Source organism: Falco naumanni, chromosome 3 (genome assembly GCF_017639655.2).
Source record: "Falco naumanni isolate bFalNau1 chromosome 3, bFalNau1.pat, whole genome shotgun sequence".
NCBI classification, from domain to species: Eukaryota; Metazoa; Chordata; class Aves; order Falconiformes; family Falconidae; genus Falco; species Falco naumanni.
The window spans coordinates 26,112,965-26,130,718 of NC_054056.1; the positions used below are offsets into that span (position 1 = coordinate 26,112,965).

The 17,754-nt window shown below is 39.4% G+C and overlaps 1 protein-coding gene across 7 annotated transcripts in view; it reads left to right on the forward strand.

Moving 5' to 3' along the window:
- The first annotated feature begins 2,382 nt into the window (after positions 1–2,382).
- Positions 2,383–17,754, forward strand: part of MAK (male germ cell associated kinase) — a 30,639-nt gene continuing 15,267 nt past the window's right edge. For 3 of the 7 annotated variants that reach the window (XM_040585822.1, XM_040585826.1, XM_040585828.1), the window contains exons 1-7: positions 2,383–2,514; positions 7,870–8,205; positions 9,904–9,958; positions 10,915–11,036; positions 12,063–12,142; positions 13,913–14,045; positions 14,138–14,309. In XM_040585822.1, coding sequence (XP_040441756.1) covers positions 8,105–8,205; positions 9,904–9,958; positions 10,915–11,036; positions 12,063–12,142; positions 13,913–14,045; positions 14,138–14,309 — 663 coding nt within the window. In that variant the 5' untranslated portion in view covers positions 2,383–2,514; positions 7,870–8,104. Of the gene's footprint in view, positions 2,515–2,957; positions 3,458–3,738; positions 3,869–7,243; positions 7,345–7,869; positions 8,206–9,903; positions 9,959–10,914; positions 11,037–11,139; positions 11,825–12,062; positions 12,143–13,912; positions 14,046–14,137; positions 14,310–17,754 lie in introns of those variants that run through there. The other 4 variants (XM_040585823.1, XM_040585824.1, XM_040585825.1 and 1 more) reach the window with 4 other exon arrangements.

The window sequence follows — 17,754 nt, forward strand, 5'->3', positions numbered from 1 at the left end:
AAGAGGGCCACGAAGATGATCAGAGGGCTGGAGCATTTCTCCCATACTATCATTCTATGAAATTGGGTGGCAGCACCAGAAGAGGAGGAGAGAGCCCATCACTGGGAAGGGGCAGCCATGGAACAAGGCTAAGCTGAAGAGAGGGAGAGGAAAGGACACGAGGGCATGGGGGGGGACATCACAGAGCAACTGCTGCACTGTTTCCACTGACGGTGGAGAGGTACTTCCATAATCTACATAATGTATACATGTAATGGTGTTCAAACTCACCCTTACAGGTGAAGACATGGTTAAATGCTTTGCTACGTATGCTCAACTCCTGTTGAATCTCTGCCTGAATTCTGCCTGCGTGGGTGATGGTACCTTCTCCCTTCTCACGTCCAAGTCTCACCTTTGAACTTCACTTTACCTGTGAGGTGCCTCTGATGCTTTATTTCAATAAAGGAAGTGGGCATATTCTGTTTCAGAAAATAAAACCTTGTTTTCTTGTACTTATTTCACCAAACTAGGTGTGAGTGGTCAAATCCTTTGGATTCCAGGAAACCAATTCCCACAGCCCCACGTTCCACCCAGTTGACTTGAGGTAGAATCAATTAATCTGTCAACAGTGCTTAAGCCATCATGAAATTACCGTGCCAGTTAATGAGGAACAAGGAGGGGAAAAGAAAAAAATATCCTTCGGACAGCTTCCAGCGTTCACCCAGCAAGCCTGAGCTGCCAGCCCATTGAAGCAGAGCTGAACCTGAAAATTTTCTGCCTTTCTTTTCGTGGTGCCGCTAGTAGTCACCGTGTTGGAAAGATCTCCTCCCCTTGGCCCTTGCTCTCAACAAGTATTAAAAATTAAGAAGTTCATACTCATGTTGAGAATTAAAGCTTCAAATGAGACTTCAATGCCAAAATTACTCTCTACCTCAGACATTAAATATGCAATTTGTATTAACCGTAACTTCCGTACGCACTGGGGCAATGGGGGTTACAAAGGACCATGGACAGACTTCATGACTATAGCAGAAATACGTATGTATTTTAGAATACATATAACATTCAAAGTTGTTGTCCCCACATCAATATTAGCAATGTGCATTTTAATAAATAGCTTACAATAAAAAATTAAAAACAAAAAAAAAAGCTAGGGGAAAAAAACTTCGGATTTCATTACACTTATGAATATTAAAGAAACTAACTTCTGTACAAATCCTAAATAGGTGGTGGCCTGGCTGGTGGCTCCATCTAATATATAATTAGCATTACTACTAATAAAGGTAGTAAGGACACTCGGGATGCTCGCGTGTCCCACGGTGCCACCTTCAGGAAACATGTGACATGGCTCCTGTCAGGCCTAGCTCGGGTCCTGCTTTACACCACTCCATTTCTTACAGGTTGGGCTTGTCACCGCTGCCCGTGCCGGTGGCCCTCCGCCGCCCGCCACCTCTGCTGCGCGGTGCTGAGCGCCCTGCTCCGCGCCTGCGCACCGAGGCATCCTGGGGCCCGTGTCACACCCCCGCACCCGCCTGCACACAGACACCTCTCACCCATGCATGCACCCCTGTGCATCTGCACCCCTGTACACACAAACATCCCCACAACCATGCATGCACACCCATGCATACACCCCTGTGCACACACACACCTGCACCCATGCACGGACACATGCCTCTGCACGCACACACACACGTGCACCCACGCATGCACACCCATGCATACACACCTGTGCATGCACACCCCTGTGCACACACACGTACACCCATGCATGCACACTCATGCATGCACCCCTGCACGGACACACCCCTGTGCATACACACGTGCAACCACACATGCACACTCATGCACACTCCTGTGAGTACACACAACCCTGTACCCATGCACGCACACCCATGCATACACCCCTGTGCACACACACACCTGCATCCATGCATGCACCCCTGCACGGCCACACCCATGTGCATACACACACATGTGCACTCACGTGTGTGCACACACGCACAGCCATACACACACTCCTGTGCACACACTCCTGTGAGTACAGACAACCCTGTACCCATGCACGCACACCCATGCATACACCCCTGTGCACACACACCTCTGCATCCATGCATGCACCCCCATGCATGCACCCCTGCATGGACACACCCCTGTGCACAAACACACGTGCACATGCACACACCCCTGTGCACACACACCCCTGTGCGCGCACACACACAGGTGCACACACACACGCACACCCACGCACACCCCTCTGTGCACGCACACACTGTGCGCACGCGCAGCACGCACACACGCGAGCCCACACGCAGCCCCGCACCCGCTCCCCCCGCGCCTCGCAGAGCCCTCGCGCCCGCCTGCTGCTGCCCCACGTGACCACGGGAAGGGGGCGGGGCCAGCGGCAGGCCCCTCCCGCCTTCCCGGCCCCGCGCCGTCGCCCCGGCGACGCGGCAGAGCGGCCCGGCGGCGGCTGACGGCGAGAGGCGGAGGCGGGCCGGGGGCCGCCCGGCTGGCACCGCCCGCAGCGCCGCAGTGAGTGGGCCGTGGGACGGGGGCTGGGTTCCCGGCGGCCGGAGCGGGTGTCAGTGTCCTCAGGGGTCGGGCCGGCTGGGGGCCGGGGGGCCCACCGGGAGGAGGGAGCTGCCGGCTTAGGCGAGAGAGGCCCGGGGGCCCGGCGGCCGTCCCTGAGCAGGACGGTTTTTCCAGGCTGACACGAGGTGGGCCGGCGGCTGGCGTCCTGCCTTGGCGGTGTGAGGGGCCAGACCCCATGGTCTGGGAGAGGTGTGGGGGGGGGGGGGTGGTGTGCGTGTGTGTGTGTGCGTGCGGGTGTGGGTGTGTGGTGTGCGTGTGCGGGGGGGGGCCTGCCCAGGCAGGCAGGCAGGCCGGCCTTGGCGGCCCGGCGTGTCGAGGGTTAATGAGAGGAGGGGATGAGGTGATTTCTTCTTTCAGAGAACCAGCATGAAACTTCCAGGCTAGGTGGCCTTGAGTTTCGTAGCCTGAGCAAGTGACAGGAGAGCTGTGCACTCCCGTTTGCCATGAGCAATGTTATCTGCACGCTCAACAGTGTCATCAATGAAACTAATGAAACTAAAACTGGCACTGAAATGGGCATTTACTGAAACTTGCAATGCTGCATACATGTTGGAAGATCAGTGTTCCTTCTGGACACTGCCCAAGGCTGGAAAACCCAATTGGAAGTCCAGCAGCAGGTCTTGCTGAAACCATTGCAGCCCTGACACACCTCATACCCTCCTTGCGCGGCGGGAGGAGGTTTCCCGGGGTGGGAAGAAGTGACCTTGCTGGCACGGGGTGGTGGCATCCAGGCAGGTCACTGCTGAACCATCCTGAAAATGCTGGTGTGAATCGTTTCGGTTTGAAACCAAAGCTGGTTTGGAACAACAAAATGAGGGAAAATATTTCCAGCAAACTGAAGTTCCTGCTTTTTAATATGCCCCGTCCTCAATACCTGATACCAGTAAGTGAAACAGCAGATTAGATTTCTGAAGAGACTTTTCTTTAAAAAAAATACTTATTTAAGGCAATATATTTGAAAGTACAAATGTTTATTGTTAATGTTGTTAACTTCTTGCTTGGAACTGAGCAGTCATGCTTTTAGATAACCACTGGTCTTTGATTAGAGTAATGGATTTGTACCTAATCCCAAGAACTGGATCCACCTGTCGTGGGACCTGATTACTGTCAGCTTTACTAATATACAGTCACTACAAAGGAGGTTCTTGTAGTAACAATTTGTTAGTTTGTTGTTGCAGGATTTTTTAACTTTTAAAATTTTTGTCAGTATATACAATATGGCCAGTTTTGATTGTTGAGAGTAGTACCATGCTCTGTGAACGGTGTTGGTGATTTCAGCAGTTACTGTAAACAGGTTGGTGAAATTAGGTTGTGTTTTGCCTGTCTGTGTGGGAGGTCTTTATTGGGTCATAAATCCTAATTTGTATTTTAATTTGAGAGTAGCCTGTTTAGCATGCAAATGTAAAACTTTTGGTAATGCTTAAGACTTGTACTGCAGAAATGCAGATGATTTACTGTTACTAATTACCTTTTGAAATTTAATTCAGACACCTAAAATAATTTAAACTTGTTGCTAGTGCTTAAAATAAATCATCAATAGTATAGTAAAAGTGAAAATTTGCTTGAATTATTTAGTACTTGTTCAGATTATCTAAACTTACACAAATTACTACGTTCTTTCAAGCTGTTGTATTTTGTCCTCCATTTGTCCCCTGCTTTAATCCTTCCTTAATCCTGTGTGAAGAGATTATGGGGAGTATGTCGTTAGGAATATAAAACAAGCTGTTGTTTACAGTAGGATTTCTCTTTTCAGTTTGGTGTTTTAGAGCTTCATATCGCTGAGGAAGTAACACCATATGAGCTTTAGGATGGGAAAGGCCACTTAAGAGGCTTGCGTTAACTAGAAAAGCTAGATCGAGCTCTTGCTTTTCCCCAAGTTGGTACAAAAGAGAAAACTGAACTCCACATTTGAAAAACACAGAGAAAAAAAATTGCATACCTTCACTGGGTACATGTGGTGCAAAGTACTAAACATGTGAAAGTCTGTTGTAGTGAAATGTGAATCTCTAAAGCATTTATATTCTAACTCAGCATGCTCTGTAATTCCAGTAGAAGTAAAAGAAGCCCCTGACCCTGGTGTCACACCAGCCTGATAAACACAAGTACTTGGCAGCATCGTTTATTCTAATACCAGTGGACAGTGGCAGTTAAGAGTCACCAGATCCGGTGCTGTACTTCTCAGTCAGCAAACCCCTGTCACCCTCCAGCATTTCTTACAGACTACTGTGTGCCATAGCACTGCTGTAAAATTGGCTGTTTAGCTGTCCACAGAACTCTACCAATTTTTTTAGATACTTCTGTATGCAGGATAAATTCTGTATAAAGTTGGAGAAGAGCTTAGAATAGAGTGTGATAGCCAGCAGTCCTTTTTTTCCACTGCATTTGGTTAGTTTTCAGTTGATAATGTCTAACTATAAGAGTTCCCTTGTTTGCCTTTTTTTTAACTGTAAGTGACCAAGACAACTCTGTCATGAGAGTCACTCATGGAATGGCCTAGTGTGCGTCAGTGTGGTAGTGAATGTATGTGGTAAATATGATAGATCCAGGTACATAGATACGGTTGTCAGGGAATATAGTTTTCACACCGGGTTTTGTGCATTTCCATCGAGCAATTTTGACACTCCTGTTTGACTGTTGAAGGAATGTGCTGCTGTTTCTGTACTTCGATTGTTTTCGTGCCCTAAAAATTACAGTATACAGCAGAACAGAAATAAGGCAATAGCATTTATTACAGAACAGACAAAATGCAGTTTTGTCAGTGATGTGTTACATTACAGAGGACCTCTAGAGGGAAACACTTTTGTGTGATGCTGTTTCAAGTGCACATGCTGAAATAATAGAATTGAACAAAAGGAATAATTGTAAAAGCATGTGATTAATTTATATTTTAAAAATTACTTGGAAAGCTGATAGGATTTAGGCGCCAAAATTAGAGGACTTAAAGGTCAAAACTTGAGGCTTGTGTCTAGATCTGGTTCTGCTTATTGCAAATACAGAGGTTTTCATCTTGGTATTTTGGGCCACTTTGTTAGAGAGCAAAAGGTTGGGCATTGAAAGGCATGAGAGTGTTTCAAATTTGTGACATATATAACTTTAGGAGTTCAGGCTAGGGCCGTCTTTGTCAGGTACTACTGAATCCCTTCTGAGAACTCTGTCTTAAACAATGTACAGTATTTGTTGCAACAGAGAAACGCGGGCACCCAAATCCTGTCACATTTAGCTTCCCTTTATTTTACATGCCTATGTATATCTATATACAAAATACACACGTGGTTTATCATTGCTGATGCTTTAGGTGCAGATGCTGTGTTTTAAAATGTGTATTGGAATACTTTCAGAAAGTTTTTTGTTTGTTTTTTAATGTATATATATAAGAATAACAAATGATAACTTGCAAGATATGTATGTAGTACATATGCTTATTGTATGTATGCTTATTACTGGAGTCAACATATAGTCTTGTTGAAGAAATGGCATTATTCAAGGTATTAAAGACTAGAGTGCACGCAGGCCCTTTGAGGAATAAGATATAAAACTGAATTCTGAGAAAAACAGCAGGCTTAAATATATAAGTTCAATTTAAAAAACACTCATAATTTGAATTATCTATGATTTTTACTTTTTGTTAAATCTGGTGTTTAGCTTTGTTATAGAATATACTATTAACCGGTTATCATATTTTACTGTAACAATGGCTTTGGGGGGGCATGGATAAAAACTTCTTTATTTTTTTCACTACCAAGCTGGCGGTTGTCTGGTGCAAAGATTTTAAGTTGAAATGGTCACTTGTTACTAATATCTTGACTGATGATTTAAGATTCTTCCCTGTTAACAGAAGCAACAGGGAGTAACAAGGTGCACGTTATGACTTCAAGGAAGCAACATTTCAAGTAATAACAGCTTAGAAGCAGCAGTGTATTGTCCAGGCAGATATTTCTTTTACACAACAGGCTAGTTAACTGGCGAATGCTGCATTCACACTTGTAGGAGGCCAGTTTTATTGTTGAATTTTGCCAGGCCTGTAAATCTCAGACCTGAGGCTTGTTACCAGCTGAATTTGAATTCCTTAATCTGTTTGGACAGCCACACCAGCCTTTAGCTAATTCTAGCATAAGGGTAAGGACTACAGAGTTGCATGCCAGATTCTGCATCCCCTATAGAGGCAGGCTGACAATGGATGCCAGCTGATTGGAACTTTATTTTACATTTCAGACAACAGAGGCAAAAGGTAGAGACAATGCTGGAATTCAGTTAGCAGTCAGAGGTTGGTTTGTGTTATTTGGGTTACGGTGAGCAAATAATACAGTGATTGGTTGTCAGTTTTCCCCTGGTCTGCATAAGTAAGTGGATGACTATTGTGAGTTTGCGTAAGTGTCTTAACATCAGTTTTTAGGATTGCATCTAGTAGGCAGCCAAAGCTAAGGTTAGAATTGGGATTTGTGCATAGGATCTATGGGAACTGGCCTTCATCTGAATTGTTGGTGACAGATAGTATTGTGTATAGTGAAAGCTAGGGTTTGTATTCAGGTTTGAATTAGAATTCAAATTAAGGTTTACATATAATTCAAAGATGAAGGTTCAATGTTTAGTGTGAATTCTTTTCCAAATGGCAGTTCAGATCTAGTCTTCCACACCAATGCACATGAGCTCTCTAATTGTCTCTGCAGGCCTTGTGAAACAGAACGACAAACTTAACTCTTCAGCCATTACTGTGCCTGTAACAGTGGCTGTAGACTAAGAATTCTATGAACTTCAGAGCAAAATATCCAAGTACGTTTGTAACAACTCTGTTTACACTGGCGAAGAATCCAGCATTTATCTCGCTGCTTCACCTTCCTTCCACGCTAACTTTAAGCATAGCAAGCCTGCTTGCACTGCCAGTCCAAAACACAGCATTTGGACCCTAGGTTTACTGTAACACCCTGTGCAAAATTTGGGTTCTTCTGTTTTCCTAAACTTCAGCCCTGCCTTCGTTACAGATCAGGAACCTGCTGCTTTCTGCAAATTATGAATAAGGAGTTCCATCAGAGGACACCAGTCTTAAACACACTCCTCTGGTTCTAAAGAATTATGACAGTAACCTCAACTCTTCAGTCCCTACTTTCTCTAACCCTAATCCTAGACTGGGAACCTTCTGTGGTTTGAAGGATTTAAAAGAACTAGTTATATTGAGATGTTATATTTAAAGAACACATACAGATCTGGGAGTTGTAGTTGTTAGATACAAATAGTAGAGTGTCTCTTTCCTAAAATACTGTAAAATTATATATTTCCCTACCTTTTTGTTTTTTTAAGGATCTATGTGAGAATGACCATGTTCTTCTGTCTCTTAAACTTCGTGTCTGGATCTCAAAGTAGCTGTAATTTGGAGAACAGTGAATATCCTGCTCCAGCGTGAGAAGCCATTTACCAGCGTAAAACAGTCTGGAAGAAGATTTCTCTAAGAAAATCAAAGTGCATAGAGTTCTCTAATAAAACAGGAGACGTTTAGTATTTCATAAGCTTTTGGCTATACAGGTCTTTAAAAAAAATGAACCGTTACACAATCATGAAGCAACTAGGTGATGGCACCTATGGCAGCGTGTTGATGGGGAAGAGCAATGAGTCTGGAGAACTTGTGGCTATCAAAAGGTATGTAGCATCTAAATTCAGTAAAGCTACTTGCAAAAGCTTAAAGATTTTAACTTTATTGTTGTCTGCCATCTGTGTAGCATAGAAAAAATATCCCTTTTTTTAAGGAAATTAATATAACAAATTTTTTTTGAGATACTTGACAAGGTGATCATGGGTCAGACTTCAGCTAACAAATCAATAGAGAGACACAGTTTGTATAAGTTACTGATTTATCTTGGCTTATAAAATTGCATGCTGCTTTTGTTCAGTTTGAACATGCTTTGTTCCAAAAATGTTGTTAGGCTAACACCAAAGGAAAAGCAAAACTGAATGTGCAGTTGATTAATTAGGGAGTTTATTTATATGAATTGTAAGAATACCCATTTTAGTGGGTAAATTTGAAATACCTTCCCACCCACCCGAAAATCTTTTTAGGTACTGCATTAAGTTTCGGATATTGCTACAATGATAAATACCAGATAACAATCTGGTCAGATAAATAAAGGCTGTGTCCTTGAATCTAATGAAGGTGTGTTGTGTGTGGTCATCAGGGCTGTCATACCTGCCTACAAAGATTTTTACAAAACAATAAAAATTGTGCTAGACATGTGGGAAAGTTCCTCTTGTATTCCTACAGAATTGCAAGCAGGATGTAAAGCATAAGTTGAAATACCAGAAATTATGTGTTGCTGAGATCTTTTTCTCCTTTTATGGACTTACTGCTTATAAGTGATTGAATTTTGTTTTAAGAATTTCAGGTTTCTCCATATACTGCTAGTACCGTTACCTAAGTTAATAGTCTTGATCTAAGCTAAAAAAAAAATAAATATCTGCAATTGCTTATTTTCGTTATTTTTAGGCAAAAAGAATAACATTTTTTGAAATATTTTTCATGATTTCGGGATCTGGAATGCTTTTGTGTGATTTTTAAGTCTGGGATTTGAGGGGGGACAGTTTTCGTTGAAGATATGTTTATTTTAAATTTAAATCTTGGGTTTAAATCTCTTTGCTCTAGGCACTAGAACTTTACAGAAACACAGCAATGACATTCACAACCCCATCCCAAGATCTGAGCAACACCAAATATCTATGTTTGTTTCTATGCAAGACTTACAAATAAATGTATTACACTATTACATATAACGATTACTTTAGAGACTTCTACGTGTGTATGAGTATTGCTTGAAAAAATGAAATCATTTTTATTTGGTATTTCATACTTTGAAACAGGTTTGTAAAAATGACTGATCGAGTCAGATGCTTAACTGTAATGTAAGCAGTCAAGATACTTTGCAGATTTCAAAACCACAATTTTCTTGTTTTCCTAGAATGCAGCTTAGGCACAAAGAGGTGATTTTTCTGGTTTGAAATATCGGTGGTTTAAGTGCAGTGTCGCTGTTCCTTTCCTTATTTTTAAAAGCACAATTCAAATGAAACAAAAGGATTTTGTCCCTGATACCTTGAAGTATCATGGTCTTTCTGGCTCTGTGCCTCTAAAAATATGTTTGCAGTGATTAATCATTAAACACTTAAATTTCTAGCAATTCTAAGAGTTGAGTTTTTAATTATGTTGCTGATGGGTAGTCCAGAATGTTTTAAAATGAGTTCAAAATACAGCTAATGCTACAGTTGGAAAATAACATGTTTAGATTTTTTTATTTTAAAACCATTCTATACTGTTCACTTAAAATACTTTATCTCGGAATTGTATTTCAGAATGAAAAGAAAGTTCTATTCATGGGATGAATGTATGAATTTGAGAGAAGTCAAGGTAAAGTGCTGAACATAGCACATTTGAAAATAAGTGTGTGGTTGGGTCTGCATGAAGGAAAAGGGCATCTGCAATGTCCAGGCATAAGGCCATACTCTGTGAACTCTTTAAATGGGGGTGCAGATTCCACAAAACCATGGTTTTCTGGCACTCCTAGAGCTCCTGCTGCTTTGTGGAATATCCCACTATTCTCAAGCAGTGGCTCCATCCCATAGCCAGGACTCTTGTCTTTGGGAGAAGGGGGGGTACAGAAGGAGAGAGCACAAAAGGAAGAGGCTGTGTAAGTGTGTGTGTGAGACCATGCTGGTTTTTTATTTTACCAGCAAATTTCTAGGTGCATATCCAGTCCTTGTAACTTGTATTTGGGACATCTGTAGAAGCCCTGGAAGTTTTGGCTAGCCAAATGGTAGAATAACACTTCAAATCCTGGGCTTAAATTCCCAGTCATCCCATGTTTTGGGCTTCTGATTTTCTGTATATACAAAACTCCCTGACAAAGGAGTTGGGTATCCATAATTTAGGTTTAACTTACTGGAGATTGCATAATCAGTATCTCCAAAAAGAACACCTGTAGAAGAATCCTTGTTCATGAAAGTTGCATAACAAAAAAAAATTGCTGGGTTTTCTTACTAGGTTCTTTGTAAGCAAGAGCTGTTAGAGCTTCAGAATTGCCTTTCATTGTAGGGAATTAGGGGTTTGTGTTAATCTTCACCCCAGCTAGATTAATCCCTAGACATAGAAGATTTAAGCTACTATTAATGTCATTGTTGCTTTTATTTTGAAATTAATTTCAAAAGCTATTTTGTTGTTCTTTGAAACAAATTACAAAATTAATATGAAATCTCAGATGGACGTGTTCTATAGAAGCTTCTAAAACAGAATTTACATGTTAAAAATTTAGTTCTGATAAGTGAAGTCATTGTCATTATCTGAAGCCGTATTTTGCTCTGTTGCAGTCTCTGAAGAAGCTGAATCATGCCAATGTAATAAAACTGAAAGAAGTCATACGAGAAAATGACCATCTTTACTTTGTATTTGAATACATGAAGGAAAATCTCTATCAGTTAATGAAGGACAGGTACAGTACGTCTTTCACAGGACAGGTAGTGTGGTATCATTTAATTATCCTTATGCTATCTTGAAGAATGCATTGGAATTTCTGGTTTTGGCTCTTCTTGCAGCCCCACTGATCTGAACAGGAGTTGCTGCACCTGCTTATCTGAGGGTAGAATTCTGCATTGCTCTGCATTACAATATTACATATTGTAATGATTTTTGGAAATAAAGTTTGTTCAGTTGTTAACACGATAGGTTGCATGTCTTTGGTGTGTAGAGCCATGAGAGAAATTCCAAGTAATTATTTTTTCTTTATTAGCCTTCACTTTAATGTATGAAGGATTGAATAAACACTGCGTTCTGTTTTTGCTCATGGATTTGGCTTAAGGTGGCGGTGGTCATCTGCATGTACATGCATGCTTGCTCATAAAACAGACCTGTGTGTGATGTTGCAATCTTGGACAAACAGCACACAGCAAGGCTTGCAAGGTGGACTTTGGAACAGGAACTGCCTTTTCAATAGCATTTTTCTTTGCTGAATTCTTTTGCCTTTAATGTGTGTTTCCTTCAGACATTATCATGCACCTTTATCTCCTAATGTGCAAAGCTCTTAGGTTCACATCCTGACATAGCTGCGAGCAATATTAGCACGATGTTACCCTGCAGCTGAGAAGCATTGCTCTCAATCTTACCGCCGGCTAACATGCTTACCACAGTGCTGCGCTGTGTAGTCCCTTCCTTGGTACATTACTGCACATTCTGTGTTCATCTGATCGAGCACACTACTGGCCAGCCAGTTTCTACAAAGAGGTAGGATCGTGACCCTCTCTGCAGAGAAGTCTCTCTGCAGCACTTAAGTGAGTTAAATTCTGGCCTGGGCAGCAAGTGAGTTTTGCAATGAGAGCCAGCTGCATCTGTCTGTGTGCAAGACTTGATGGGTCTGCTTTCATCTGTTTATGATGTGTTGTGCAAAATGAAGAAGCATGTGTGTTCTGAAAATACAGTATTTTTTTTAATTATGTGACGTTGTTAATCTGTTTCTTTGCAGAAACAAGTTGTTCCCTGAGTCAGTCATCAGAAACATAATGTATCAGATACTACAAGGGCTAGCTTTTATCCATAAACACGGTAGGTTTCATACTAGAGTTTAACTGTAGCACTTTTTTAAAAAATAAGATAGTGCACAATAATAACATGAATGAAAATATCTAGCAAAGGCTATTAATAATCTCTAATAAAAATTATCCTTATCTATTTCAAGTATGGTGCATTTTTAAACCATTCCTGAAGTTACGCTGTTCTTTTATAATCAGATTTTCTTCTTTCTCTTTCAAGCATTGGCTATTGTTCATATGCTGTTCAGTACTTTTTTTCACCTCAGTTACTAGATGAATAAACAAGCTAAAGAAACTTGTACGTTGGCTGTACTGTGCATTTGTTTTCTAAAAAAGATCTATTTAAGGAACATTGATATGTTAAAGGTGGCAGTTTCTCCTGTCTTGAGATACCATATATAACTAATATGATACCCTACATCTAAAAAAAACCATTAAAATAACTTCTTCACTAAGAAATTCAAACAGTCTCATTATCAAATACAACCTGGACTTAAATATTTCAAGAGAAGGGACTTTTCTAGGAATTACAAGCACAGTCTAAATAAAAGGTACTGTGTGCTCACAACAACAAAAAGTGTTTACAAAACTTTTAATGCTCATGTTTAATATCTGTCTGCAAACTGCATTCTGAAATACTGGTGTTAATCTCCTTTGCATTAAAAAAGTAATTTGCTCTTCAGCTTAACTCCTTTATTTTGTACTTGTCCTTCACTTAACATTGGGATCCTTAAAAGTTTCCAAAGACAATAAAATATTAGCTGAAAATGAAAAAAGAAATTATGTTCCCAGTGATCTCTGATTGGCTTTCATGTACCCTGATGAGGCCTGTTCATGCATTCAAATAAGTAATTAATTCTTTTCGGTATTATCAAATACCCAGAAATTGCTATTTCTTGTCTTTCTGATCAAGATCATATACTGTTCTCTGATTATTAGCATCCTCTTTTCCTTCTTTATTTCTACATGAAATAAGTGAGAAAATCAGAATTTAAGAAAAACTGGCATTTTTAAGTTACAATATTAATATTTTGTTTTGACCATAAGTGTTTGGGAATGATAGGTGTGATAAATTTGAACATTTACATTTCACTGTAATAATTTCAGCCAATTTCTTACAGTGGTTGTCAGTTTCTGCATGCAGAAATCAAATGTTTTATTGTAGCAAGTGAATTTTGATTTGATTTAAATTATAACAAATCGTGTGTACCAATTAAACCGCAGAATTGATTTGCTTAGCAGCTTAACTACTGTCGAGGTATATAGGTGCTCAAGCCAACAGCAAGCATTAAAGAAACTTTATGTGCCTGCATTAGTAATATTACCATTCCTGAGCGGAATTTTGATAGCTTTTATATGTCTGTGTCTGCAAATTGTTGTTAAAAGTCGTTCAAGGAATTGTATATATCAGCTAAGTGTGTCAGATACTCAATTTTCCATTATCCAAAACTGACAAAGCAGTTGTAGTTTTTGCAAAAGATTTCATTCTGAAATTGATTGGCTATTTGATAGTGCTGCAAGAGCCAATTCATTTTCCTTAGTGTGTTAATGACAGTTTACATTTGTTAATTTAAGAACACTTGGTGTAATAATCACTGGAGGGAAAATGTGTGTGCTTGTTTGGGAGAGGGTTACCATTCTTTTATGTTGATTTTTTTTAAAAAAAAAAAAAGCTATATTTTTTTAAAAAACACCCCACAGCAAATTTTGGATTACTCTAACAGAGGTTGCTGTTTAAGAAGTGATGACACAATAATTTGCTCTTCGGTCTTGTCTTCTATAGGGTTTTTTCATAGAGATATGAAGCCTGAAAACCTTCTCTGTATTGGACCAGAACTTGTGAAAATAGCAGATTTTGGGTTGGCTAGAGAACTAAGATCTCAGCCACCTTATACAGATTATGTTTCTACCAGGTGGTAAGTATATTAAGAATTTAATACATTATCTTAACTAGTTACCGTTCTCTTACCATTTTAATTGATCTGTCATTTCTTCCCATTTGCGATAGGTACCGTGCTCCTGAAGTTTTGCTAAGATCGTCTATCTATAGCTCACCCATTGATATGTGGGCAGTTGGCAGCATAATGGCTGAATTATACACACTAAGACCCCTTTTCCCAGGCACAAGTGAAGTAGATGAAATCTTCAAAATTTGCCAAGTATTAGGGACTCCAAAGAAGGTAAGACATAGAAAAACTCACACAATTGTATTTAAAAAAAGAAAGTTATATCTTTTATAAAACATCGAATTTTTTCTCTGTCTTGGAATGAACATATAAATTACTGTCTTGGTAAGTTTCCTGCAGACTTGAGGGTTTTTCCACTGTATTTCTTTTAAGTTTCCATTAAGGTATGCAATGCTAGTCTTTTGCTGTACATTAGCATCTGTTGTATATCATACCATTATGTGCAGCCTTGTTCTCCTTTGAAAGCCAGATAAAATTGTTTAATTTAGTTATTTAAAGTTATGCATATGAGAAAGAAAATCAGAAGTTTCCTAGGATTTAATTTTGCCACAGCCAATTTGTTTTCCTTTCCTGAAAATGTAATTCTTCTAGGCTGGCACCCAGAATTTGGACCTTGTAGGAGATACCATAAATAAGACAAATTATGCTTTTCTTATTTTTAAAGCATAAAGGAAACACTAGATCTCAAACACAGATCTCTCATAAATATTATTAGCAATGAAAAGTAATGGAAAAGAAATGTGCAGTATTTTAGAGAGGAAACAGTTCTTTTCAAGTGTTTTCTGTACAGGCTAAGTACTATTTAAAAATACAAGGAAAGTTTGGGTAGAGCATATAAAAAATGTGTGCAATTATATTTACTTCATTTTAAAAGCTGTTTTAGCAAATGGTATGTGATCATGCAAGAAAAGAATAAGCTTACCTTCAAAACTTTGAATAAACTGGAAGACCACCATATAAGTATTTTTTGTAGAATATGGTAGGAGGTGGCCGACATGTATGAGGTACTTCATGGGCACAAACAGAACTTGGTGAAATAACTGACTCAACAGTCTTTAGATCTGGAAGACCTAAGGGTGGGAGATAAAAACATCAATTTCATTAGCGTTCTACTGATATAAAGTATATCCTAATTCTTGTTCAGTAAAGGAGCTGTTATAAACAGGGAAGTGTGGAACAGAAAACTTAAAACCGAAATAGATTAAGCTTAGCTAGGAACATGCAGAGCTGGAAGTGGTGGGAAGACATCCAAGAGAACATACTGAGAAACAGGTGCAAACTCATGACAGAGCAGAGAGTAGAAGGTCATAGGTTGAGAGTTATAGATGATACGTTGTGGAAGTGAAAACTGAGTCTAGAGGTCTAAGTGAGAAATTGCTATGGTGTGTAAAACAGTGCTTGCTATGACAATTGTACATCAGAAATGTGTAATATGAGCAGTGTTTAAGACATGAGTTTTGAAACACAGATGTTAAGTTTCTTAAGCAGCTCACGAGTCTTGGATAGTAAGAAGAACCTTTAGATGTATATTAAGAGTATCTGTGAAAGATGTCAACATACTAGCTTCTGGAACATTTTCAGCGTATAGCATAAACAAGTTCTGGAAGTGCAGGGAGATCAGAGAGAAATTTTTCACTGTGTGTAAGTAGGCGAGCAGTGCTGAGTTGACTGCTGTGGTTTTTCTGTAACCTTAGAAGCAGTTTACAGAAGCAAATCATGACTTTATACTCTGTCATTCCCTGACTAGCAAGCTCATTGCTTGGGAAAGCAGGGAGCATTGCCAGCTGAGTATTTCAGAGAGAACTGTACCCTCTTATAAAGACTTAAAGTGTCTTCTAAAGGGTTAGAGACACTGCCAGTCAGCCCTCGAAGGATCAGGACACTGCAATTAGTTCCTTTGTGTCCCTGTCATCTGCTGGGCAGACTAGGGAATTTTATCCCTTTACAACAATGCTAAGGCATTCTTCAGGGAGATTGCTGTGTAAGAAGAGTACTTAAATATTATGATAGGAATTATCACAACAAATGATGCACTTATAACAAGTGAAGTACTGTTCTGCGTTCTGAAAAACAAGTAGTTATTTTAATAGTCTGGTTTTGCAGATAGTTCTACAAATAGTATTTTTTTCAGACATGCATTTTCATTTATTGCATTATCTTGCAATAAGGAATTACAGGAATTATGCCTAGAAGCTATATTCATTCCAATTTGCCTTCCTTTGTTTAAGTCTATACTACCATACTAATGACTTCTGTGATTTTGGGTTTTTTAAATAGTGACAGGCAACTATTTTGCTTTATTTTATAAATGAAGTTGCTTTATTTATAAAATGTTGTACCATTCAAGTACTGGCAGTGATGGTGCACTTCTAGTACACCAATTTAATGAAAAAACTGATGACAATCTGAAAAGGAAAGATCAATGAAATGCATTTTCATTAGTTGAAGGTTGGAAGTGGCACTCTAATTTCAAATTCTTTTTTTTAATTAGAAATTGAAATTTATTTTTCATTTTTGGACTTGTACTATTTTCACCCTATCCCTGCAGTTCACCAGTTCAACATGCAGCCCTTGCTACTTGGTTCTAAATAATTTCTTTGTCAGTACCTCTGGCAGACAGAATGTCACCAACTCCAATAAAGGAGAGAGATGCAGCAGAGGAGAGAAGGGTCCATCTCCATTAATTTAAATGAACAAATTATTCTCTGAGGTGTAATAGAAAGTTACTTGAAGTCTTGAGACTTATTTTAACCAGACATGGTTTATAATTATATTTTGAGTTTTCTTTGATTACCATAGACTGTGTTAACGGAGCTAAAGCTGTTGTACATAAAAAGATGAGCAATAGCTAACATGGTATTTTAAGATCAAATCCTATCAAATCAATCCAATTTACTCCTGTAGCAGTGTAACAAGCTTTGTGGATAGAGGAGAAGCATTAATATCATACATTGTCTTCAGTAAGGTTTCTGATGCTGTCCCTCGTAATATTCTCATCAGTGTATTTATACAAACAAACCGCATGATAAGTGCATACCTGTTTTGAAAGCCTTAGTCACAGAGTAAGCCTTACCGGTTCTCATTCAAAATGAAAGATTGAATAGGACTCATGAGTGGTTCTGCGTCTGATGCAATTTAAAAATGTATTTAAAGGCCTTCTGATAGGATAGATTTTACTGCTTAAGCTGCTAGATAGGCTGGGAAGGATTGAGTATGTTAGAAAACAATATTAGAATTCAGAGTTTATAAAATTAGAGATGCAGGTTTGAAAAAAAAAAATTAGCAGTGTGTAGAGTGCTCTACTTAGGCAGGAATAATCAGCCACATAAATTTCTGTGGATAACTATCCAGCAAACATACCTGCAGCAGAGGATGTAGGAGCTATATAGTGCATCGTATGTCAACAGCATTTTGCTGCAACAAAGACAAATACTATACCAGTGTGCAGAGAAAGGAGTATTGTCCACTGACACATGAACTAATCTTTCTGTTCCATTTGCTGTATTATATCCAGTTTAAAGTTTTACCTTTCCAGAGAGAAAAATCAGAGAAGAAGAAAAAAAAAGCCTAGACTTGGGTATTCAATTGTTTGGATTTCTTTAGCTTACACAAAGTAAGACTGGCAGAAAGGAGAAGAAATACACCTTCTAATGTATAA